The sequence below is a fragment of the Pyricularia grisea genome (assembly GCF_004355905.1).
Source record: "Pyricularia grisea strain NI907 chromosome Unknown Pyricularia_grisea_NI907_Scaffold_2, whole genome shotgun sequence".
Taxonomy (NCBI): domain Eukaryota; kingdom Fungi; phylum Ascomycota; class Sordariomycetes; order Magnaporthales; family Pyriculariaceae; genus Pyricularia; species Pyricularia grisea.
Window position 1 is genome coordinate 5381375 of NW_022156717.1, and position 21209 is coordinate 5402583.

Sequence of the window (21209 nt, forward strand, 5' to 3'; positions counted from 1 at the left end):
TTTTTTTTTTTTTTTTTTTTTTTTTTTTTTTTTTTTTTTGCCTGTCCAAGACAAAGTCAACGTAGTACTCGGTCTTGTCTAGGCAGTGGTACGAGATGCGGGATGAGGAGAAGAATTGGAACTGGGGTCAGCTTGTGACGTAAGGCAGTTCCAGTGTGATGGAATGCTAGTGGATGCCGAGACCTGAGTGCGTGCCATCAACCAAGGCAAAAGCGGCACACTAGATGCAATCGTGAATCGATACAGTCATAATATTGATGGAAGGGAAGAGAAAGAGCCGACAGACATGCGGGGTAGTAGTAATGGGGTAAGGTAAGGTAAGGTAAGGTAAGGTAAACCTAGGTACCTACCAGTACGGTAGACAATCGATTCTGTATCATCACTCTTTCTTTTTGATTTTACTTTCAATCCGCCGGGATATGATTGACCTTCACCGAGGTGTCTGGAATTCCAGAACCAAAACCTGGAAGTTGAGGTGAATCAAGACAGGCGAAATACTTACCTAGAAGACCAAATCCCACCATTCTGGGACCAGCGCCATTCCCCGTTGATCATAAACGTCCACCGGGTCCATCGGATAGTGCATTGGGTCTTGCATTCACGAAAGTTTGGAGTGCCTATAGTAAACAAACACACTTTTGTGTTTGCGGGGAAAAGCAACAGAAGCTCCAATTGGCAAGCAATTCGGTTTATATGCATGTGTGTGAGTGGGCGGGTGCAGGTTCCATCAAATCTACGAAGTACACCAACTTACCACGTAAGAAAAACCTGGTACCGTAGCCGTTTGGTGGCGCTTAATGTCTCTCGGATTCTCCGATGGACAAAGATGTTTGTACTGTGGTCATTGGGGGTAGGTCGCATTATTGCATGGAAACGAAGGACATATGCATCCCTCAATGCGCCGGTTCTATGATCGGCCCGATTAGGAAAGCAAGTAAACAATAACAGTATCCGTAGGAAAGACAAAAAAAGAAAAGCCAGCAACAAATACTACCGTAACTAAAAAAAGAAAACAGTTCCATTCAGCTTGGAACGGGCTTGGTATGTCCTGGCAATTCGAGTTGGATGATGCTGCCCAGATGCCGAGCTGAAGGCAATGATGGCGTTGATTTTTTCTGGGTCAAAAAAAGGAAAGAAAGAAAAAAAGAAAAAGCGTCGTTCGGTCAAGAAAGCTTGACCTTGACGAAAGAAACAGAAAAAAAACTCTGCTTAGTCCTTGCCTATGACGTTGGGTTCCTCGAAATGTCATGCCAAGACAAACAACGAGTCACGTGTAATTTAATAACTCACGCTCAACAATATCAAGTTTTGGTCCCTGGAGGCGTCTTGGCCAGACCAATGATTGGGGTCCAATCTACGACACTAGTTCTACCTTAATTTTGTACAAAGACCATCTCATGCCCTTCAGTTCGACCAGTGAGAAACTCCCGAATGATATATGATTGTCGTATGTAATGTAGAGTGAATGCAAGATAATGCTATTCCTGTCGTTTTTATATGTAGCCTCAACGGCAAGTAACCCTGAAATAGAAAAAAAAACAGTAGAAAAACAATTCGCTAATGTTCTGCACTTCTCCTAGCGCCTCCTGCCCCCAATACAACGTTTGTTTTCGTTTCCTGTTCTGTGTCAAACAGCGCCCTTCCTCCCTTGCCATCCTCACTCCTCCCTTGCATCAGCAGGGTGGCATCTTCTTCCTCGTCTTCACTCGCACTGGCGCTGTTGACCCCTGCCCCCTCACCGCCTGCGCCGTGGTTTCCATGCACTGTCGCGCGTGCATCCTCCCTCATCCTTGTGATCTTGATGTAGTTATATGCGCCGATGGCCCCGATGGTAACCACAAGTCCAGATATGTTGATTATGGTAAGCGTGTCCCCAAACACAAGTGATGCCGCCGTAATGGTCACCACCTCCTTGAAAATGCCCGCGATGGAGAGCGTCACTACCGAAGTCCGCTGCAGCAGAGCGAACTCGGACACGGTCATGGCGAAGGCAATTGCTCCGGGGAAAATAACAATGGCGGGCGCCGCGAGCACCCCTTTAGCGGCCGCGAGCGCCTTGAAGCCCTCGACTAGTTCCCCGAGGCCCTCGACGAACACGGCGATGGTGAAAAGCGTCAGGAACATGATGGGAGCGAGGAAGAATATACTCGAGAAGGGATTCGACGTTGCCGGGTTGCGTAGGAGCAAAATCTGCGTCAGAGCCCAGCGGAACCCGGAGAAGAAGGCTGCCGAGATGACCAGGAAAAACCCGCCCAATTTGAACTCGACCTCACCGGCGACCATCATGACGACGCCGGCCGTCATGGTAGCGATGATGGCCACCAGGCGCCACGTGGGAGCCTCGAGGCGGAAAAGAAAGGCAAACATGAGTACGAATGCCAAAGATGAGGATTTACACATTGCTATATCTTGTTAGCTGGGAATCTTGGTTTACACAAGGAATATGTGATCCATGCGTGACTTACTATAAAATGTCAAGGTGATGAATCGTAAACTGGTGTTCCCCAATCCAATATCCAACCCCGTAGCCGCCCCGCACGGCCCGATCCGCGTCAAGTAGAACCATTTAGTCATGATGGGTCTTTCAGGCTCGGATTCATGTCTTGACTGGCCCATATCGGATTTATATCCGTTGTGTGGCCTTAGTGAAGGGAAAAAGTATAGAACCAAGCTCGAGAGTGCGAACTGGATCACCATGTGAATCGATGTTGTGAACATGGGGAAGCGGAAATCGAGTTCTTTGGAATCGAACATCCACTTGTTGTACTGTAGTTGACAAACGGCATGTTAGCGGAGTGACCTCTAGCAAGAGTAGGGGTAAGGGGTGACCGAGGTTACGAACAATTGAGATACCCAACGAAAAAAGGTACCATAACCCAATCAGCACGGCATTAATGACGAGATTGCGCATGACGTTTTTGTCCGCCTCACGCTTCTCGTCGTCGGATATGGTACCACCCCGGACTATCCTCTGGTCGAATTGAGTGTTCCTTCTCCTTTTATCACGCTTGCGGTCCCTGTGTTTCCTGGTCAAGCCAGCCTCCTCATCGTCGTGCAAGTCCTCGTCCGAGAGGCCGCTGTCGTCATCGTCCGTGTCTAACCGTCTTCCGGCCTGGACTTCGTTATCTCTATCGTCCGCAACCCCATGCGGCTTCCGATCTTCAGGACCCCGACTCCTAGTGGTAGGGCTGGTATGCGTACTCCTCCGCCGCCGATGCCCCTGTGGGGCGGACATTGACTCCATCTCAAACTCTTCGATGCGACGCACACGGTCCGGACCTGCAGAGGCAGCGAAGGAAGTTGTATTTGCGGGCGACGGTGTGCTCGAGGACCGCGAGGGTGTGGCGAGTGCGGATGAAGTGCTGGAAGACAATGAGTCTTGTTGGTTGGCGGTCAGCAGGTTGGGCAATGTTTGGCCTGGCCGCTTAGATATTGATGAGGGAGATGTTACGGAGGAGGACGATGAGGACGAGGCACCGGCAGCGGCACCTAGGCGGGAGGTCATGGTCCTTTTGACGGGTTCCGAAGAGTGGGGAGAGGTAGCTACCTCGGGTCTTTGAAAAAAAACTAAAAAGGAAAATTGGGCAGACCGCTTCGCTGATCACATTGTTATGACCCAACGAACCAGGTGTTGCCTAGGGAAAAAAGAACCTTGGCGGGTGTTGGATTTGGGGGTTAGACTGTGCGGGTTACCTGGCACTGACACTGGCGCAAATGCACTTTTTCCGCGTGGGCAATGTTCGTCGGGGGTTGAAGATGGACGTGTCGTGTGCTGAGTTAGCTGTTAATTGTTGCCGTACCGCTGCCGTGTGGAGCATCAGGAGTTAATTCAAGCCAATCAATCCCTTTACTTGATTTGGTAAGGCCCCTGCGGAGTTGGGAGCTAATTCTGGGCATGCATGATCTCCTTGAGGTACCTATAGATTGGGGGATTGGGCCAAGAAGGGGTCCGCCAGTTCCGGGTGCCGATTAATCCAAGCAAGCAAGCAGGTCGAAGGGTCATCAGGGGTTATGCTGGATTGGACGATGATGAGAATTGGGCCCTGGAAACCCATGTTTGTCGGGTTTGTTCTTCAAAGGTTTACACTACGTGTACTTGAGAGCTTTTTTTTTTTTTTTTTTTTTTTTTTTTTTTTTGCTGGTGACGCTGAGGCTTGTATTGATCTTGTTCTTTTCCGCGGTAGGGTCATCGTATTTCTTTCGTCCATACCTAAAAGGGACCTGAGGTCATAAAAAGTCCAAGGGTCGGCGCCAGGCAAACACTACTCTTCAAAGGAACGGCGCCCCGGACTGGAGAAGTGCTAACTAAAGTGATCTAGCTCACCGCCCGGTTCGGAAATTCGCATTTCCATGCACTAGGGTCAGTCTGCCCAACATCAACGCCTTCAGGACCAGTGTTATTCACACACACACACACATATATAGTGCTTGTCCATGCTACGTACGGTCCATGATGAAAACCAAAAGACCCTGCTTTACATCATACATCAGACGCAACCCTTTGTAAAAAAAAAAAAAAAAAAAAAAAAAAATACCTACTGCTGGATCCCTGTGATAACGCCGTTGGACGTATACGCTTTGCCAGTTTTATGTCATACTTGGTATGCTTCGTAAATAGGTTGATCCCAAAGGTATAATCAAATTTGAGACAAATCATCTAAATAATTCAGTGTCTTGGGTGATGAAAGCGGCGTTGCAAATACCCAATGTACCTAACTGACCTACCACGACCGGTAAGAGGAGCCTGTTGGTGAGTGGGGCAAAAAGCATCTACCTGTAAAGAATCAAAATCAACAGCCATGGGTCAAATTTACGATAAAAATATTGACAAGACACACCGTGGACTACGTAAGCCTTTACCTTCAACTTTAAACGTCGAATTTTCCCATAGTCAAAATCTCCAGTTTAAATTTGTCGAACTACCTCCTTAAGCAATTAATGTACCTACCTGATTGCTACTGGCAACGGCCATGCGATGCGATGGCTGGGTGGAAGCTTTTTATTGCGATCGGACCTACGACACCATGCCGTCACCACAACATTTTTCGGCCCCAATTATCCACCTCATCTACGACTCTGTACACGTACGTGGTCGGCCTTCGCCAATTTGCCAAGGCACCTCACATTCACTACGTCTTGTAACACAATAGGGAAGGTAAGGAAGGCCTGGACCTTACCGACAGCCAGTGGTTATTGACATCCATTTTACTGACCTGTAAGTGGTTGTCTACAAACCAGAAATCCCATCTTTCATACTTTTTAACCTTTTTATTCCATGTACTTCTTCGGATCCATGGTTTTCACTTTGAGTATGTATACATAAGGTAATCAAACCAACACGCGTATACGCGCCCCCTTCCAAGGGCTGCCGAGACACTACCAGTAGTATGGCGGCTTAAACCCCGCGTTGAACCCCCTGGTGCAGTACAGTTGCTGTCCAACCAGCGTGAATTCCTCTCAATGAAAGTCTATCCTGTTAGGGAATTGTCTTCGTTTCTGCTGGCTACAGTCAGCAACTTTCAACCATGTCCCCACCTTTGTCCTGCATGACGATTACCTGCCAAGCTGTCTACTATTCACCTCAAATCCCTACCTCAGGTACCAAGGTAGGCTGGTCAGCCTAGTCTAGATCTAGAAAATTCGAGCAGTTATAGACGTATTCGTCCCACCAGGTCCGATGATCCCGCAGCTTTCTCACTTCGCGTGTTCCGTCTCTCATTCTCTGCTTTCTCATTGAAACACTACCATCTTGGTCACTTTGTCTCCGTAATCACAACCAGAACCACCGCCGCGATGTCCACCACATCCGGCCAGATCGGCGGCCAGACCGAAACGATGCGGCACCGCTCCGGCGGTTACCTGCCCATCGAAAACTACGGCATCATCGGCAACATGCACACTTGCGCTCTGGCCGGCATGGACGGTAGCGTAGACTTCATGTGTTGGCCCGACTTTGACTCGCCGTCAGTCTTCTGCCGCTTATTGGATAAGGACAAGGGAGGCTACTTCTCCATCGCCCCGCCCTCGTCCCTGCCCTGCACTACCAAGCAGCAGTATCTGCCGTCTAGCAACATACTGCAGACGCGCTACATCCACGAGGACGGAGTTGTCGATCTCGTCGACTTCTTCCCTCGCCCAAAGCACAACGCCGTGGTGGCCAGGACCCCAACCCAGACCGCCTACCGTGAGATGACCAAAGTCCCCGATGAGCTCAAGAAATGGCTTGTCAGGAGGGTCGAGTGCATCCGCGGCCGGATGGAGCTTGATGTAGAGGTCTTCCCGGCTTTTGAGTACGCCAAGGAACCGCACGTCACCGAGGTCGTGGAGCCGATGCGGGGCCATGGCGACGGGCACTCCCGGAGTAAAACGGTAACGTTCCACAGCAGCAAACTGAAGCTGCAGTTGGATGTGACAATGGATTGCGGGGAGGGTGATGATGGAGGCGGCAGCAGCAGCAAAAATGCACATGTCGCATGCCCTGTGGTGGCTTTTAAAAAGGTCAAGCAACCAGATATGCTGAGCGAGGGCGTTGTTGCCCACGTCACCCTTACCGAGGGCCAGGCCGTCTCCTTTGTGCTGCGCGAGGACAGACCCAACCATGTCACCGAGAACATCACGACGGCGGTTGTCGACGCCCAACAACACAGCACGCAGAGCTACTGGTACAACTGGATCTCCAAGTCCAAGTACCGCGGCAGGTGGCGCGAGGTTGTCAGCCGGAGTCTTATGATCCTGAAGCTTCTGACCTACGAGCCGACGGGCGCAATCGTGGCCGCGCCGACCTTTTCGATACCCGAAGACATTGGTGGCGTGCGCAACTGGGACTATCGATTCTCGTGGGTCCGTGACTCTAGCTTCACCGTATACATCCTGCTACGCCTTGGGTTTAAGGAGGAGGCCGACGCGTACATGGAATTCATCAGCGAGCGCATACTCAAGTCTCGCGCTCCCGATGGTGGTCTACCCATCATGTTCACCATTAGGGGCGATACCGAGATACCCGAGTTGGAGCTAAGCCACCTAGATGGGTATCGTGGGAGCAAGCCCGTACGGATCGGCAACGGGGCTGCATTCCACCACCAGTTTGATATTTACGGCGAACTGATGGATGCAATCTATCTGAACAACAAGTACGGCAAGCCGGCTACGTGGGATCAGTGGGTTGCGGTGCGGAAACTCCTGGGTAAGTCTAACGGCTTTATGAATACAAGCACCTAAACTATGTGAATCGTTTGCTAACTTTTAGGGGGTTATTAGATTATGTCTTGACCATCATGCATGGTAAGTTTTCCTTAAATGACCAGGTAGTACAGATTTGGGATATTCTGGCTTGCTAACCTTTGGTTATTACAGAACCGGATATGTCGATATGGGAAGTGCGCAACAATAAGCAGAATTTCGTCTACTCCAAAGTCATGCTGTGGGTAGCTTTCGATAGGGGCTTGCGCCTGGCCGAGAAGCGCATGTTCCCCTGTCCCAACAGAAACAAGTGGCTCGAGGCGCGCGACTCTCTATACGAAGAGATCATGGAAAAAGGTGAGACTCCTGGTGACAGTTCCTTCTCCAGCCCCTTTGCAACAGAGAACTCCTCACTGAACCAAACGTAAAGGCTACAATACCGAGATGAAGTCCTTCATCCAAAGCTATGAGAACAATACAATGATCGACTCCTCCATCCTCATCGCTCCGCTCGTCTTCTTTATTTCGCCCAGCGACCCGCGGTTCATCAACACCATGGAGCGCATCCTCCTGCCACCGGAGAAGGGTGGTCTGACGAGCACAGGATTGGTGTATCGCTACGACACCGAACTATCCGATGACGGTAAAGTAGCCCCCCCATTTCTCTCTGATATCCTAGCAAAACTCCAGTGGCTAATCAGACAAACCTCACCACTCCAACAGGCGTAGGCGGCAGAGAAGGCGCATTCAGCATGTGCACGTTCTGGCTGGTGGAGGCCATGACGCGCGCGGGCGTCTACGAGCCCAAGTACATTGTGCGCGCCATCAACCTGTTTGAGAACATGCTGAGCTTCAGCAACCACCTGTGCATGTTCAGCGAAGAGATTGCAAGGTCGGGTGAGCAGCTGGGGAACACTCCCCAGGCCTTTAGCCACCTGGCCCTGATCAGTGCTGCTTTCAACCTGGATCGGGCTACCGAGTTCCAAAGGAGGCATTGATGCGGGGAGAAATTTGGACCATTTGATCTGACAGAGCTTAATGTGAAAAAAAAAAAAAAAAAAAAAAAAAAGCTGCAGCTTGAAAATCAGAAAAAGGCTCCCGATGAATAGGTTACAGGAATCATGTTTTATGACTGTGCAATGATGCGATTTGTTAGAATTAACCTGCGCCTGAACCAAAACCCATAATCAAATGTGAACCCCTAGACGCCGTCGCTATGTATGCTTGAAATATGTCGAATGCCTTCTCAAGAAGTAGTAGGCTTGAAGTAACAGCCCACAGAACTAATAATCTTTTTTTCTCATATAAGCCGCTTGTATGACCCAACTTCATGGATCAACGGCCATGGCACCAGCAGCTGCGTCACCCGCGGGTGTTGCGCTGCTGCCGCCCATCTCAAAGTCCATATCCCCATCACCCAAGGAGCTGAGACCAGAACTGGAGGGCCTGGATCCGGACTCGTGCTGCGGTGGGGACGGCGGTGGTGTCATGACGTTGCTCTTCTTCCTGTGCTCTGCCCAGCTCTGTATCGTGTCGAAGTTTCCGCCCTCTACGAGGACCTCACCGTGCTCGTTGGATTTTCCTAGCAACGTCCCCTGGAACTTTGAATCGTCGCCCGTTTTGCTGTGCTTTTGTTTGAGTGCTGCAAATTTTTTAAATTTTTTTTTTTTTTTTTTTTTTTCATCAGCAACGCTCCCGTATTCACAGACCGCAGACAACACCCCGCTACTGATCATGCCGTGAAAAAAACAAAGCCCCCAAAAAAGATATAACATACCAGTAAGCCAATCAGCCGGTGCCTCAGCATCGCCATCAGCAACGATCCTCCTGATCTCGGCGTTCCTCGCACCCGCAAACCAGTCGACAAAGTCCTGGACCGTCTGGACGTCGTCGTCCTCGGGTGCGAGGGCGCCAACGTCCTCGAGAGCCATGCGGATCTCGGCCAGGCCGGGCGCGACATCGTCGGTCGTGTGCTGGGCGGCAGCGCGGCACACAGCAAGCAGGTAGTTGGCGGCTAGGTCGGTGAGGGAATCGAGCACGGCCGGGCGCGTGCAGTGGTAGCCCGTCGCGCGCAGGATCTGCAGGACGCTGGGTCGCAAGAGGGCGTGAAACAGCGTCGCCGGTGGTGTCATGGCTGGTTTCTGAGCATAAAAAGTGCTATTTGCTGCGCGGCGGGTGGTTATTCGGTGGGTGTTGAAAGTGATGATGGCATGTTCGTGGAACCGCTGTTGGGGGATTCGATGTTGTGATCAGTTGTGTGTGCGCGCAAGGTTCGCAAATGTGAAAGGTGGGAGTTTGTATGGAGGTCGAAGCTTCTTGAGCTCCGGAGGTGCATTGAGGTGGACCCCTGTTCAAAGTTGCCAAGCGAAGCAAGTAATTAATGGAGAGAAGAAAAGAAGCATCTGGTTGACACCTACAATTACTCCCAGTTTACAACTTAACATTGACAAGATGACTCGAACTAACTACAAACTGATAATACCAAAAAAAAAAATCTGGATGAAATTGATTCTCAGTGAGGACAGCCATTTTGACAATTTGCATTGAAGGGGCTTTTTTTTTTTTTTTTTTTTTTTTTTTTTTTTTCTCTTTCTCCCCATGTTCAGTATTAGAGCTTGTCGGGAACAAATGTTCTCTCCATGACAATCTAATTTACCATTGGAGATCCGACGCGACACGCGTGCCCCACTGCACTTTATTCTCTATCTTGCGGACTGCATCGCATTGACGACCACCAAATCTGCGTCATACCATCCTGCATCTGCAAGTCTTAACCTTGAATATCGATTCGCAAACTCAGCTACACCGAACGCGACTCACCTGGTCAACAACGCAAAACACCGTAAATGCAAATAAGCGCACACATGCAATAGCATCAGCCTCGATATTGAAAGCCGCTCATGTTGGAGTATAAAATAAGGCCGTCGCTTCCACCCTGAGGTGACTCCTTGGGACAAGCTCTTCTCATATTTCCCATCACGTTGCTGCCGTACTGAAAAATACCACTACGCAAACAATAAAAAAAATACTATACAATCAGACGCGATCGCGCAATCAAGTCCTTGGTTCACACCTCAAGATCTGCGTCCAACTCGACGAAAACCACAATGGATCAACCATCTCAGACTCCTGTGCCCGCCAAGCCAAAGCTGAAGCTCAAAGTGAGCAGTTCATCGGGCATTCCGACAATCAGGTCTGCCACTACTCCGACTGCCCAGAATGGCAACTTTGCGACTCCCACAGTAACCGACTCGCCCGCTACTGCGAGCAAATCCAAAATCAAGTTCAAGGTCGGCACCAAGTCACAACCAGCTACCCCAGCTACCGAGATCAGCCAACCAGCCTATCCCTCAAACAAGCCAGCTGCTCCTACATCGGCACCAAAAATCCCTGTGAAGACCAAAGCTGGCCGCGTCACCAAACCGAGCGCAAAGAAGCGGGCTAAGGACGACGCTCTTAGTGATGATGAAGTCGCCCTCCCGCAATCAGTGAAGCGCATCAAACTCAACCCCAAAACCCCCACGTCGCCCGCCGTCAAAGTCAAAGTCAAGAACAAGGGCCACGTTCCTGTACGCCCTAACGGAGATGGCTACGACTCGGAGCTCGAGGACCGCGAAATCGACCCCGTCGTGGAAGAGCAATGTATCCTGCGGTATGAGGGCGGCGTCGAGGAGGACCTCGAATACCTCTCGCAGATGATTGAGCAGGGCCGCATCGGTCCGCCGACCGGAGCCAATATCAGTAACAAAGATAAAGCCGCAGCCCAGTTTGGACTGAAGTGGCTCCCGGGGACAGATAACAGGCGTGCCGTCGTGCGTATCCGGAGCAACATTTACGCCGCCGTGCTGTTAGATCTCCCCACCATTACAGAAAGCATGAAGAGCTTCAACAAGAAGGATTTCATGAAGTCGGCAGACATCTGTCAGATGTTGCTGATCTACAAAAAAGTCAAGGACGAGGCCGAGGCAAAAACGGCGCCGCTGCCGGCTATTACTAGGGATAAGGAGCACAAGTGGCCGCACGGACTTACGCCGCCGCTGCACGACGTCTACAACCGTCGCTTCCGTAAGCGACTGTCCAAGAAGGAAATCGAAGACAAGGAGGCCGAGCTGAGGCGTCTCCAAGCTGCCGATGAGGCGGCAGTATCTACTCGGTATGAGATCGTGACTATCGGTGAAGATGGACGACCAGAAAGTCCTGAGCACGACGATGAGCAGGACGCGGAGGGCGAAGAAGATGACGTCGACCCAATGCTCGAGCAGGGCGGCGACGAGGACGATAACATGGACCTGGAAGCCGAGTTCTACGAGGCGCTCCTGGTACAAGAGGAGCAACGTGGAATGGGTGTTGACGAGGCGCCCGAGGACGATGCTGTGGCTGAAACGCCTGCTCCGACCCAGACTGAAGCTGCGACGCCCGCCGAGGAATCTGGCGACGATGAAGATGGAGAGGATGCTGACAGCGGCGAAGAAGGCGACGATGCCGCCGAGGCCGAGGCTGCAGAGAAGGAGGACGAGGACGAGGAGATTGCCAACGCTCGCGCAGCTATCGAGCAAATCAAGGCCAAGATATTGTCTGTGCAGGCCCCTATTCTCAAGGCGAGACTTCAGCAGTCGCTCAAGAGCGCAGAGAAGCAGTTGGAGAGCCTGCTTGCCGAGCGGGCTGCCGCCGCGGAGGGCTCCGAAGACGAGGATGGCGGCGATGTATCAGAGGAGGACTAAGGATGTGAATGGAGATGGGGGTGTTCTACATATGGTTTAACTGGCAAAAAGCGAGCGAATTGGACTGGGAAGGGGTGCTACAAAGTACAATCATGTTCTTTTCATCAACCACGCATAGTGGATCAGAGTACATATGGAGTAAATGGTTGTATTGGGCGACACGGCTGTGAACACTGGGCATGATAGCGACGGAACCCATTGAGGCCTAACCTAACCTCTTTACAATACCTTGATGAGACAAAAAGAAAGGAATTAATAAAAAAAAAAGTGAAAAATTCCCATAAACATGGCAATGTTTTCAAGATGGCATAAAATCCAAATATACGGATGCTCTATTGACATGATAATAAAACAGTGGTAGACTTTTGCATGATAGTACAGAAGGGCAAAATGTAGTACCCCGACAAACGAACCAGGCAACCTCCAGGGTAAAAAAAAAAAAATACAGGCCTTTTGGGACCATTTAAACATCGCCCAGCAAAACCCCTTCCTCGTCTCAACCTCACATGGACCTGAGGTAGTTGTTCTCCTTGATTTTGGCCTTGCGCTCCTTGCGCATGGCCGTGCGGAGTGCCTCGCGCGTCTCGGCGGCCTCGACGGCAGACTCGACCGAGCCGTCCTCGGCGCTGGGAAGGTTGATGGACTGTTGCTGGACGGGGATCTTGGGGGCCAGGGCGGACAGGTCTCCGGAAGCGAGGAGCTGGGCCTCGAGGGCGCGCTGCTTCTTGGCTGCCAGGCGACGCTGCTTCTTTGACTTTGCTGCAGTTGGGGGATTTTTTTATGGTTAGTTGGTTTCCCATGATAATTTCTTTTTTTTTTTTTTTTTTTTTTTTTTTTTTTTTTTTTTGCTAGGTAGGAAGTAGGTCGCAGAGGAGTGAAAAGGAAAAAAGAAAAAAAGAAAGCTACAGAGCTTCAAAAGAGTCTGGGAAACGTACAAAACTCATCAGCTCCGGCATCCGCGTCGACGGCGGCCGCCTTCTTGGTCACGCTGAGGCAGTTCCACAGCCAGGCAGGGTATGCATCGTCGGCCAGCGCGACGGGGTCCGACTTGTCCTTGAAGTAGTTGAGGCCCTTGAGGACGGTGCCCTTGGGGCAGGTAGACAGAACCGGGTTTGCGTTTGCCGCAGCATCAGCGGGCGCTTGTGCTGCTGGTGCTGCGTCGGCGGCCGGCGATGGGGCGGCAGCGGCAGCATTCAGAGGTCGCAGTGTGGTTGTGAAGGATCGAGTCGTCGGTAATGTCCTGTGCGGCAAGCGGGCCGCTTGACGGAGACACGTTCTGCATATCATTGTTTCGTTTTGCAGGCCGTGGCCGTGGGTTGCTGTTCGTTGGGGCGGAAAAAAAGGGTGGTGTGTTGGTCAGGTCAAGTGCCGAGCGGAGTTGGGAAAGCTCCAGTGTGCAAAGTCGCGTTAGGGGAAATTTTCTACGGCGCGGCGACTGGGTCTGTTCGGCTCAGCGGGACCCGGCTCCGTGTCCGGTACGAAATTCAGCCTCCGATGGCCAATTTACAACAAGCGATTAATATTGACATTAATCACAGTAAGTCAGTTCAATGCTTTGTTTACCATAAACTTTTGGAACACTTTCGAACGATGTTTACAGATATGATCGTTCTTCTACACAGATTATAATCACTTGCAATCACTCATATATGCTCATTGAAATCGCTATTCCTTGTCTATCTAGGTAGAAACCCATCGTTTTCAATTGCACAGAAAATCTCTCCCTAATCCATAGTACATCTGAATGCATTCTTATGCGCTCTTCTCCTGCTTCTCAATGTAGTTTTGTTGCTCGAATAGGTAGCCCTTGACCCTTGCTGTCTTGAGCTGCTGGAGATATCTCTCTGCAAACCGCAATTTCATGGTTAGTATCCGGTCTACGCACACAAAATCACACCCATGGACAAGCTTTCAAATGCGCGGTCATATGCGCAGTAACGTAGCATACCTCTCAGGTGACCGCACTTCTCCAAGTGGTTGACGCCCTCTTTGTAGTAGCACTTGCCGAGCTCCTCACGGATCAGACGACCCATCATGACCTGAACCCACTGCTCGCGAACGATGGCGTCCTGCGCCGCCTTGAGGGCCTTGTTGTCATCGTAGTCGACGCCGTCAAAGGTCGGGGCCACCTTGGGCTTCTTGGCCAGGAACGCGGCGGATTCGGGTGTCGGCATCGTGTTGGTGTTGATTGACAACTCGGTAGATGAAGAGTGGTAAGTTCCTGGGGTATGTAGGTAGCTGCACTAATACTCGACGCGCACCGTCTTAATTGGGCACGTCCGGGAGGTGCAAGGTCGTCGGGCGGGCTGATGGTAATGTTACCGGCGGCGACGTTTGCTATGATGCCGATTGATCCATCCTGGTAGAGCTTCCATGATGTCTGTGCACCATGCTTTGCTTCCCCATTAGATAATCAAGTCTGCAGCTTCAGGGTAGGTAAGACAGTCAGTCGGTGAAGGGCTAGAGCCAGGGTGTGATCGGCTATTAGGCAGTTCCCTGCATGAGGGGACCAAACGTGCATGGATGCCCCGCTTTCCGACCAACCTCGCGACTTGGTTGCAGGGGAATTGGAGCTCACCGCGCCCAAGAAAAAAAAAAGGGTGGGCAGAATTTTTTTTTTTTCTCGCCTCCGCGTGCTACAAAAGCTTGGGGCGCGCAGAGTTTCGCAACCTGCTTTCCCGCTCTTTCCTTCACAACTTTTATCTTACTTTGTCCCCTACTTTTCTCTCCTGTTTCCTCTTACTTGCGACAAAGAGCCCTTAGAAACCGGTTAGATTCATATCAGAGGCACTTTTTCACACTATTTATCACAATGGGCAAGGTTAAGGAGTCCAAGAAGGCCACCAAGGCGGCGCCCGCCGTCAAGAGCGCCGGCGTCACCAAGCCTTCGCAGAGCAGCAGCGCAAAGTCCAAGAAGATTGCCAAGGACGTCGCCGTCAAGGCCACCAAGAAGGACAAGAAGAAGAAGGTCGAGGTCTCGTCAGACTCTGACAGCGACAGCGATGTCTCGGACTCGTCTTCTGACTCCGACTCTGACTCTGAGTCTGAGGTTGAGGAGAAGAAGCCTGCCAAGGCTGCCACCAACGGCAAGGCTAAGAAAGCTGCTAAGGCTGAGTCATCCGACTCTGAGTCTTCCTCCGAGTCTGAGGCCGACAGCAGCGACTCTTCCGACAGCGAGTCTGATGCCAAACCTGCTCCCAAGGAGAAGGCTGCCACAAACGGCGACAAGAAGGCCGCTGCCAAGAAGGTAGAGAAGTCCGAGTCTTCCGACTCTGACTCCGACTCTTCCGATTCGGATGAGAGCGAGGCCAAGCCCGCTAAGGCTGAGAAGACCGAGAAGGCCAAGAAGGAGGAGGTAAGAACATATACTCAGCATGCACTATCTTAAGATTCATAAAACTTGCTAACATCATTTGATTTGTTCACAGGCTGATTCCGACTCTGACTCCGACTCAGACTCCGATGAGGACTCTGACAGCTCCGGCTCTGACTCCTCGGATGATGAGGAGGAGAAGCCTGCCAAGACCGAGGCTCCCTCCAAGAAGCGCAAGGCTGAGGAAGAGGAGGAGGCTCCTGCTAAGAAGACAAAGACCGAGGAGTCTGACAAGCCCTCAACACTGTTCGTCGGCAACCTGAGCTGGAACGTCGACGATGCCATGCTGGCCGAGGAGTTCAAGTTCTGTGGTACCGTCACCAGTGCTCGTGTCATCACCGACAGAGAGTCTGGCAGGTCCAAGGGCTTCGGCTATGTTGACTTTGCTACTCCCGAGGAGGCTGAGAAGGCACACGGCGAGAAGCAGGGTGCTTTCATCGACGGTCGTGAGATCAAGGTCGACTTCTCTACTGGCAAGGCCACCAACAGCAACGACGCCGCAGGCGCTCGTGCCAAGAAGTACGGTGACACCGTTAGCCCCGAGAGTGACACCCTCTTCGTTGGCAACCTTCCCTTCGATGCCGACGAGGACAGCGTCGGCGCTTTCTTCAGCGAGGTCGCCGAGGTGAAGAGTCTTCGCCTGCCTACTGAGCAGTAAGTATTCCTCACGATACACCCACGCACGTCTGGTTTTGTAAGTGCGCATAACTAACACACCTACAGGGACTCTGGTCGTCGCAAGGGCTTCGGCTATGTTACATTCAACTCTGTTGAGGACGCCAAGAGTGCTTTCGAGCAGCTGAACGGCCAGTCCATCAACGGCAGGAACTGCCGCCTGGACTACTCCACCCCCAGGCCTCCTCGTGAGGATGGTGGTTTCGGAGGCCGTGGTGGTGGTCGTGGCGGCTTCGGTGGTCGCGGCGGTGGCCGTGGTGGCTTCGGAGGACGCGGCGGTGGCGGCCGTGGTGGTGGCCGTGGTGGCGGTCGTGGCGGCTTCGGTGGTAGCCGCGGTGGTGGTGGTTTCCAGGGCAAGAAGATCACGTTCTAAACGTGTTCGCCGCACACAGTTACCCAGAGGGCTTCGGTTCACACCTAGTGTGGGCTTAGTTGGTTGTCGGATTCGCAATGTTCCTGGCCCTCTCGGGGGCCGGGTCACTGAGGGATTACAGGCCGTTGACACCTTGAGAAAGGTGTCGGCGGCAGAACGATACACCCGAGGGCTTGATACTATCTGTGGGATAATGTGACTCCATGCGAGACACGTTGGCTGGCTTCTTCCAAAAAGCTCTCCTCCAAGCGCTTGTCGCTGAGAGGCAATGATGGGTTCCCTTGTTACTGTGGGCTCTTGATTGGCGAAGCTGGTACGAAACCTTTTGAGCGCTGTTGACCCTGTTAAGGGCGCATGCATCTTCAATGAGGTGGACCATGCTTCCAGTTCATGTCGGCTTGTTGGTTCGAGGGTGTCTTGATACCTGAACGCTCACGCAACTGGGGGTTTGGCACATTGGTTGCATGTCCATTTGGTTGTCCATTTACGAATGGATGGTTCGGGATTTTGCCATGCCTTGTGCTATCTAATTTCCGGCCTGTCAGTTTCCCGGATTTATCCTCTGGTTCTGTTTGATACCTCGTCGTCCATTGCCTTGGTTTCCAGCCGGTAAGTAGAACACCTGCGCATGATTTAGTATTTAATATGGGGTTGTCACATCTTTTTTAAGGCGTTGGGTGTGTAATAAAAGTATTTGTTTATGAGCTCATCGTGGATCTGCATTATGCTGTGCGTGACATTCCATGCTGCCAGACAACCTAAAGCAGTCAGTTTTCTGATAGCGTGCCTAGTGGCAGCCATCACGATGCACCGCTCTCGCTAGCTTCCTCATTAAAGTGGGTCAGTGGACGATTAGAATTTGGGCATGCATCTGTGTTTGCTTTTACCAAGCTTGAATCTATCCGTATTCCGGTGTCTTTTCCTGGACGTGTAACGCGGTTAGCTACCTTACCTACCTTGCTTCTCTTGAATAAGTAGTATGTATGCAGTCTTGGCAGGGTTGTTTCAAGCCCACGCTTCTTGTCCAAGTTTGCGATCCTCAAGATTCCATGTTCGGATTTGATGGTATTCTTATACCTTGTCAAAATGTTATTTTCATCCTTTGCTCGACCCTTCTTTCTTTCTTGACCACCACTTCAGTTCATCTCAATCAGGTTGACACAAGTGTAATGCGGTGCGCCTGATTTCAAAGTCATCCGCCTGACCACTCAGCAGGGCCGCAGCACTACAGCCTCTTTCGTCTTACACATTCCCCGCATTCGCCAGCTGATTTGATGTAACAAGGGGATCCCCTCCCTCCGGGCCGCAAGACAAGGACTCGCCATCCATTTTCTACCTGACTTGACCCTACTTGCATTGCCAATCTTGCCTGATTAATTCTACTGTATTTCGGTGCAAGACGCGTTCTCAACAAAAAATAGACGATCCAGGTCACGAGGGTGTTTTGGGGGGGTCGCGAGAAAAGGGAGATAAATGTGAGAGTGACTCTGGTGTCGCAACCCTCATTATACATTTAGTCTAATGATTAAATGTAGGTGAAACAGTTGGCCATCAATGACAGAACTGCATCCTTCGTGCAACTTTTAACAAAGACGCAGGACTTGTCGGGTCATTGGAGCGGGCATGGTATACTAGGTATACTAGGTACTTGATCTAGTCAAAGCCACTCTTTTCACGGCAGGGAAAAAAAGAAACAAACAAAGAAAAAAAAAATTCAGAGCAAAGCAAGCTCAAACTTGCTCAGCAGACGATTGAATCGAACGGACAACAGAAGAACGAACCGACGACCCTGTGCCTGGGACCAGTGGTGGGACAAACGTGGGTTTGGCGGGTTGAACAAGCCGCTGGAGGAAGAGCGGATCCCCCAGGCAGATGTCCTCGTCCCACCCAGTCACTTAACTGGTTACTGATGCATCGACACATCGCTTGGCAGCATTACACACCGTCTTTAACGTCGTAAACGGGCTTGACGGCTCCAAAACTTTACCCACTTTCCCGCACCCCGTCAAGATTTGAATCCAGACACCTGCATATTTCTTGGTAGCCACTCCCCGGTAGTGCAGTAGTGCATACCGCTCCTTCGTGCACCGCAGGGAAAACCAAACAGGACGGCCCCGGACAAAGAGACAACAAAGCTCAGCAGAGGGGGCAGCTGGCCAACCACAAGCCAACCAGCCCATCCATCTCTTGACTTGGGAGCGATTTAGCCTCTCTGCATTGCCTCTTGTACTTGGTTATGCACTCAAATCAATCTCCCTCTACCATTCATCACCTTCTCACTTTTCTTCTCATATCAATTTTTTTTATCCTTTAATTTTTGCGACTTGTTCAGGCGTTTATGCCAAGACGACAGTGCTATCAAAAGAAAGCCTCGGTTTTCTCTGGGGATAGATCAGACTACCTAAGACTAGGACTGATTTCCCCGCTTACGTACCAATCCCGGTCGATCACGTCGTTACCGTTGCGTTGCGATAAGGCGCCGAACGAACGGACTCTGCGCGGGGCTTCTATCGAACAATCAACAAACATCCCTGCATCGGCGGAAGTCAAAGCCCAACATCTTGAACGACTCCGTCTCCCTCTCCTGTGCTTGAACCAGCCACCAGTGGAAAGACAACTTTTCTGATTCATTACTCTTCTTCTCCTCTCTTCACTCTTTTTATTTTCATTTGCGGTTCTCCACCATTTGCAACTCTGCTTGGTTTTCTTTTACTGGAATGGATTACTTCGACAACCAAGGGCGACGGCCTGATGACGCCACCGTCCCATGCACCGACCCGATGATCAATCCCGATATGAGGACAACCACCACTACGGGTAATAATCTCATGAATAACAACACAGTAGAGGCTTCCTCACAAAGGCGTCGTAATGATGGTCAGTTCGCATCAAGGGAAGAATGCGAAAGGCTACTTGCCCCGCCCTCTCGCAACAACTCACCGCTGACTGGCCCAGCTTCAGAATCTTGGGTCGAGATCGCCTCGCAGCCATCCTCGTCGTCTCTTTCCTCCATCGGCGACGAGATCGTCACAACCGGTCTGCGCGTCCATCGTCGCCGACACCAACTACACAGCCGTCAACCCCACAGCCAAACCAGCAACAGAAGCGCGATGCCGCAGTCGTATCTAGTCAGCCATACCGCTGCACGGGGCAACACAAGTAGTCAGGAGGACATCGGTACAGAGAGCGAGTCAGATACATCACCTTTGCACTTGGGGTCCCGACAGCAGACAGTCATGACCGTGGAGAACCCATCTTCAGGCTATGATGACGACGATGATGATTCGGGCGACGAGAACGCCACGGCTCTGGGACGGCCTGCCCCACCGGCTTTCAGGCCGCAACCAAATGCCTTCTCACATCCTCCCAGTCACCTCACCCACAGGCACTCAACTCCTTCGTACTCTAGCAGTGGTTTGAACCCGCACGAGCGCGTCTCGGGCTACCGGAGCAGGCGGTCTTCGTACTCGCGGGGCTCGCACCAACGGCCAAACTTCATGTCGCCCAGTTACAGGGAGGACAACGATGCAGCACTGCGAGCGTCTCTGACAACGCTGCTTTCGTGCGCGGCGGCCGCGCGGGCGCTGCCCAAGCGCAATGGCGAGCCCGAGGCCGTCGTCGCGGGCCCTTCATCCAACGTGGCCGCCCTGCAGCCGATGGGGCTGCGGCTCGTGCCCGAGACGGAGCTCATGCGCGGGCCAGATGTGTCTCCACGAACGACATCTCCCCCGGAGCCCTCAAAGGCGCAGGCGCAGACACAGCCTTCGGTGACGCGGACGCCGTCGTCGACATCGGATCGCAGCGCCGACAAGGTCAGCAAGCGATCGCAAAAGTCGGCATCTGGCCCTAGCAGAGCGACCAAGAAGAAGCGGACTTCCGAGTCGGCTGCAGATAATCTGTCGGTCGCTGCGACGTACTACATCAGCCCGACTCTGATGACGTGGGTGGTCGGTGCCGGGGTTGTCGTGCTGGTGTCAGTTGTTGGGTTCGGCGCGGGCTACGTGATTGGCAGAGAGGTCGGGCGGCAGGAGGGTGCCGGCGCGATCGTGGGCGGAGTGGGCCGCACCGGCAACGCCACGGGCTCGTGCGGGCGCGAGATTGTGCAAGGTACCGGCACACTGAGGCGGTTCAGGTGGGGGAGCATGGGCAGGAGCGTGGTGGCCTGATCAGCCAGCCAGGGGTAAAGTGACAGATGATGCATGCATGGTATCTACACGAGGGACGACGGTATGTTAAATCTTCTTTTCGGGGCTTGCATTTTGTTTTTATCCTCTCCGAGTATGGAGTCAAGGTGGAACTTTTCTCCTGTTCCTTCCTTTCTCTCTTTTCTTCTCATCAGGTTTCCAGGACTGCTTCATATGGCCGGAGGCTGCCGATATCCACCTCTCACCTCCTTTTTTTCTTTTTCATACCTCCCTCTCTTTTGTTGGCTTGCTAGAGTCTGCGGGCGTTCCTAAAGCACTGTTATTTTCCTTTTTGGCCTTCAGCTTTGCAGCGCGTTCAAAGTCGTTCTTTTTTTTTAAAGCAAGAATGTCTCCGAGGCGGTTTTTCCTCATCCCGGTTCTTGATTCAGCTGTGTTCCTCTGGGTGGCTACTTTGTCGGGTTTTTGTTATAACATCAAAGTGTGCAGCCAAAGGTCAACCTTTGAGCATGTCGCTTACTCTCTCACGGATCCTCGTTTGGTTTTGCTCGATGTTTGGGTGGATATACCTCTTTTTTTTTCATCATTCCGTAACGAGACCATTTGTTTGTTTCGGATACCTAGGCAACAAGTTTTATTCGAGTATGAATTGTCTGAGAGTCGCCTTCTCGGTTTGCTGGAGTTTCTAGTCGTGTGTCGTCACGTTGTATGGTTCTATAATGGAATGTGATAGATAGCAATGAACC

At 51.7% G+C, this 21209-nt stretch overlaps 9 protein-coding genes across 9 annotated transcripts; 5 read left to right on the forward strand and 4 right to left on the reverse strand.

Moving 5' to 3' along the window:
• Nucleotides 1-1451: 1451 nt before the first annotated feature.
• On the reverse strand, nt 1452-3734 carry PgNI_04174 (uncharacterized protein). The gene is made up of 3 exons (XM_031124225.1): nt 2843-3734; nt 2466-2766; nt 1452-2402 (listed from the first exon to the last, which is right to left on the reverse strand). The coding sequence occupies exons 1-3, from the start codon at nt 3503-3505 to the stop codon at nt 1558-1560; spliced, it is 1809 nt and encodes a 602-aa protein (XP_030985596.1). The 5' UTR covers nt 3506-3734; the 3' UTR covers nt 1452-1557.
• A 1260-nt stretch (nt 3735-4994) lies between these two features.
• On the forward strand, nt 4995-5328 carry PgNI_04175 (uncharacterized protein). The gene is made up of 2 exons (XM_031124226.1): nt 4995-5155; nt 5239-5328. Exon 1 carries the CDS (start codon nt 5025-5027, stop codon nt 5148-5150), a length of 126 nt encoding a protein of 41 aa, XP_030985595.1. The 5' UTR covers nt 4995-5024; the 3' UTR covers nt 5151-5155; nt 5239-5328.
• Nucleotides 5329-5414: 86 nt separating this feature from the next.
• On the forward strand, nt 5415-8272 carry PgNI_04176 (uncharacterized protein). The gene is made up of 5 exons (XM_031124227.1): nt 5415-7183; nt 7258-7281; nt 7354-7536; nt 7610-7822; nt 7903-8272. The coding sequence occupies exons 1-5, from the start codon at nt 5794-5796 to the stop codon at nt 8175-8177; spliced, it is 2085 nt and encodes a 694-aa protein (XP_030985594.1). The 5' UTR covers nt 5415-5793; the 3' UTR covers nt 8178-8272.
• On the reverse strand, nt 8179-9437 carry PgNI_04177 (uncharacterized protein). Its single transcript, XM_031124228.1, has 2 exons — nt 8957-9437; nt 8179-8821 (listed from the first exon to the last, which is right to left on the reverse strand). The coding sequence occupies exons 1-2, from the start codon at nt 9309-9311 to the stop codon at nt 8508-8510; spliced, it is 669 nt and encodes a 222-aa protein (XP_030985593.1). The 5' UTR covers nt 9312-9437; the 3' UTR covers nt 8179-8507.
• Nucleotides 9438-10286: 849 nt separating this feature from the next.
• On the forward strand, nt 10287-11900 carry PgNI_04178 (uncharacterized protein; the record flags this gene model as incomplete). The annotated part of the gene is made up of 1 exon (XM_031124229.1): nt 10287-11900. The coding sequence occupies one exon, from the start codon at nt 10287-10289 to the stop codon at nt 11898-11900; it is 1614 nt and encodes a 537-aa protein (XP_030985592.1).
• A 275-nt stretch (nt 11901-12175) lies between these two features.
• Nucleotides 12176-13307, reverse strand: PgNI_04179 (uncharacterized protein). Its single transcript, XM_031124230.1, has 2 exons — nt 12836-13307; nt 12176-12659 (listed from the first exon to the last, which is right to left on the reverse strand). Exons 1-2 carry the CDS (start codon nt 13185-13187, stop codon nt 12403-12405), a joined length of 609 nt encoding a protein of 202 aa, XP_030985591.1. The 5' UTR covers nt 13188-13307; the 3' UTR covers nt 12176-12402.
• A 225-nt stretch (nt 13308-13532) lies between these two features.
• On the reverse strand, nt 13533-14240 carry PgNI_04180 (uncharacterized protein). The gene is made up of 2 exons (XM_031124231.1): nt 13849-14240; nt 13533-13744 (listed from the first exon to the last, which is right to left on the reverse strand). Exons 1-2 carry the CDS (start codon nt 14072-14074, stop codon nt 13653-13655), a joined length of 318 nt encoding a protein of 105 aa, XP_030984380.1. The 5' UTR covers nt 14075-14240; the 3' UTR covers nt 13533-13652.
• A 188-nt stretch (nt 14241-14428) lies between these two features.
• On the forward strand, nt 14429-17392 carry PgNI_04181 (uncharacterized protein). Its single transcript, XM_031124232.1, has 3 exons — nt 14429-15255; nt 15329-15927; nt 15997-17392. Exons 1-3 carry the CDS (start codon nt 14713-14715, stop codon nt 16319-16321), a joined length of 1467 nt encoding a protein of 488 aa, XP_030984381.1. The 5' UTR covers nt 14429-14712; the 3' UTR covers nt 16322-17392.
• Nucleotides 17393-19038: 1646 nt separating this feature from the next.
• PgNI_04182 (uncharacterized protein) lies at nt 19039-20487 on the forward strand (the record flags this gene model as incomplete). The annotated part of the gene is made up of 1 exon (XM_031124233.1): nt 19039-20487. One exon carries the CDS (start codon nt 19039-19041, stop codon nt 20485-20487), a length of 1449 nt encoding a protein of 482 aa, XP_030984378.1.
• Nucleotides 20488-21209: the final 722 nt, after the last annotated feature.

Excerpts from the sequence above, each read along its gene's own strand:
- PgNI_04174 (XM_031124225.1), bottom strand. The coding sequence starts at position 3,505 with ATGACCTCCCGCCTAGGTGCCGCTGCCGGTGCCTCGTCCTCATCGTCC. Across the intron at positions 2,767-2,842 it reads TTTCGTTGGGTATCTCAATT|TACAACAAGTGGATGTTCGA; the intron begins GTTCGTAACCTC and ends TGTCAACTACAG. Across the intron at positions 2,403-2,465 it reads CATCACCTTGACATTTTATA|CAATGTGTAAATCCTCATCT; the intron begins GTAAGTCACGCA and ends AACAAGATATAG.
- PgNI_04175 (XM_031124226.1), top strand. The coding sequence starts at position 5,025 with ATGCCGTCACCACAACATTTTTCGGCCCCAATTATCCACCTCATCTAC.
- PgNI_04176 (XM_031124227.1), top strand. The coding sequence starts at position 5,794 with ATGTCCACCACATCCGGCCAGATCGGCGGCCAGACCGAAACGATGCGG. Across the intron at positions 7,282-7,353 it reads TGTCTTGACCATCATGCATG|AACCGGATATGTCGATATGG; the intron begins GTAAGTTTTCCT and ends TGGTTATTACAG. Across the intron at positions 7,537-7,609 it reads CGAAGAGATCATGGAAAAAG|GCTACAATACCGAGATGAAG; the intron begins GTGAGACTCCTG and ends CCAAACGTAAAG.
- PgNI_04177 (XM_031124228.1), bottom strand. The coding sequence starts at position 9,311 with ATGACACCACCGGCGACGCTGTTTCACGCCCTCTTGCGACCCAGCGTC. Across the intron at positions 8,822-8,956 it reads ACCGGCTGATTGGCTTACTG|CACTCAAACAAAAGCACAGC; the intron begins GTATGTTATATC and ends AAAAATTTGCAG.
- PgNI_04179 (XM_031124230.1), bottom strand. The coding sequence starts at position 13,187 with ATGATATGCAGAACGTGTCTCCGTCAAGCGGCCCGCTTGCCGCACAGG. Across the intron at positions 12,660-12,835 it reads TGCCGGAGCTGATGAGTTTT|CAAAGTCAAAGAAGCAGCGT; the intron begins GTACGTTTCCCA and ends CCCCAACTGCAG.
- PgNI_04180 (XM_031124231.1), bottom strand. The coding sequence starts at position 14,074 with ATGCCGACACCCGAATCCGCCGCGTTCCTGGCCAAGAAGCCCAAGGTG. Across the intron at positions 13,745-13,848 it reads GAAGTGCGGTCACCTGAGAG|AGAGATATCTCCAGCAGCTC; the intron begins GTATGCTACGTT and ends TGCGGTTTGCAG.
- PgNI_04181 (XM_031124232.1), top strand. The coding sequence starts at position 14,713 with ATGGGCAAGGTTAAGGAGTCCAAGAAGGCCACCAAGGCGGCGCCCGCC. Across the intron at positions 15,256-15,328 it reads AGAAGGCCAAGAAGGAGGAG|GCTGATTCCGACTCTGACTC; the intron begins GTAAGAACATAT and ends ATTTGTTCACAG. Across the intron at positions 15,928-15,996 it reads CTTCGCCTGCCTACTGAGCA|GGACTCTGGTCGTCGCAAGG; the intron begins GTAAGTATTCCT and ends ACACACCTACAG.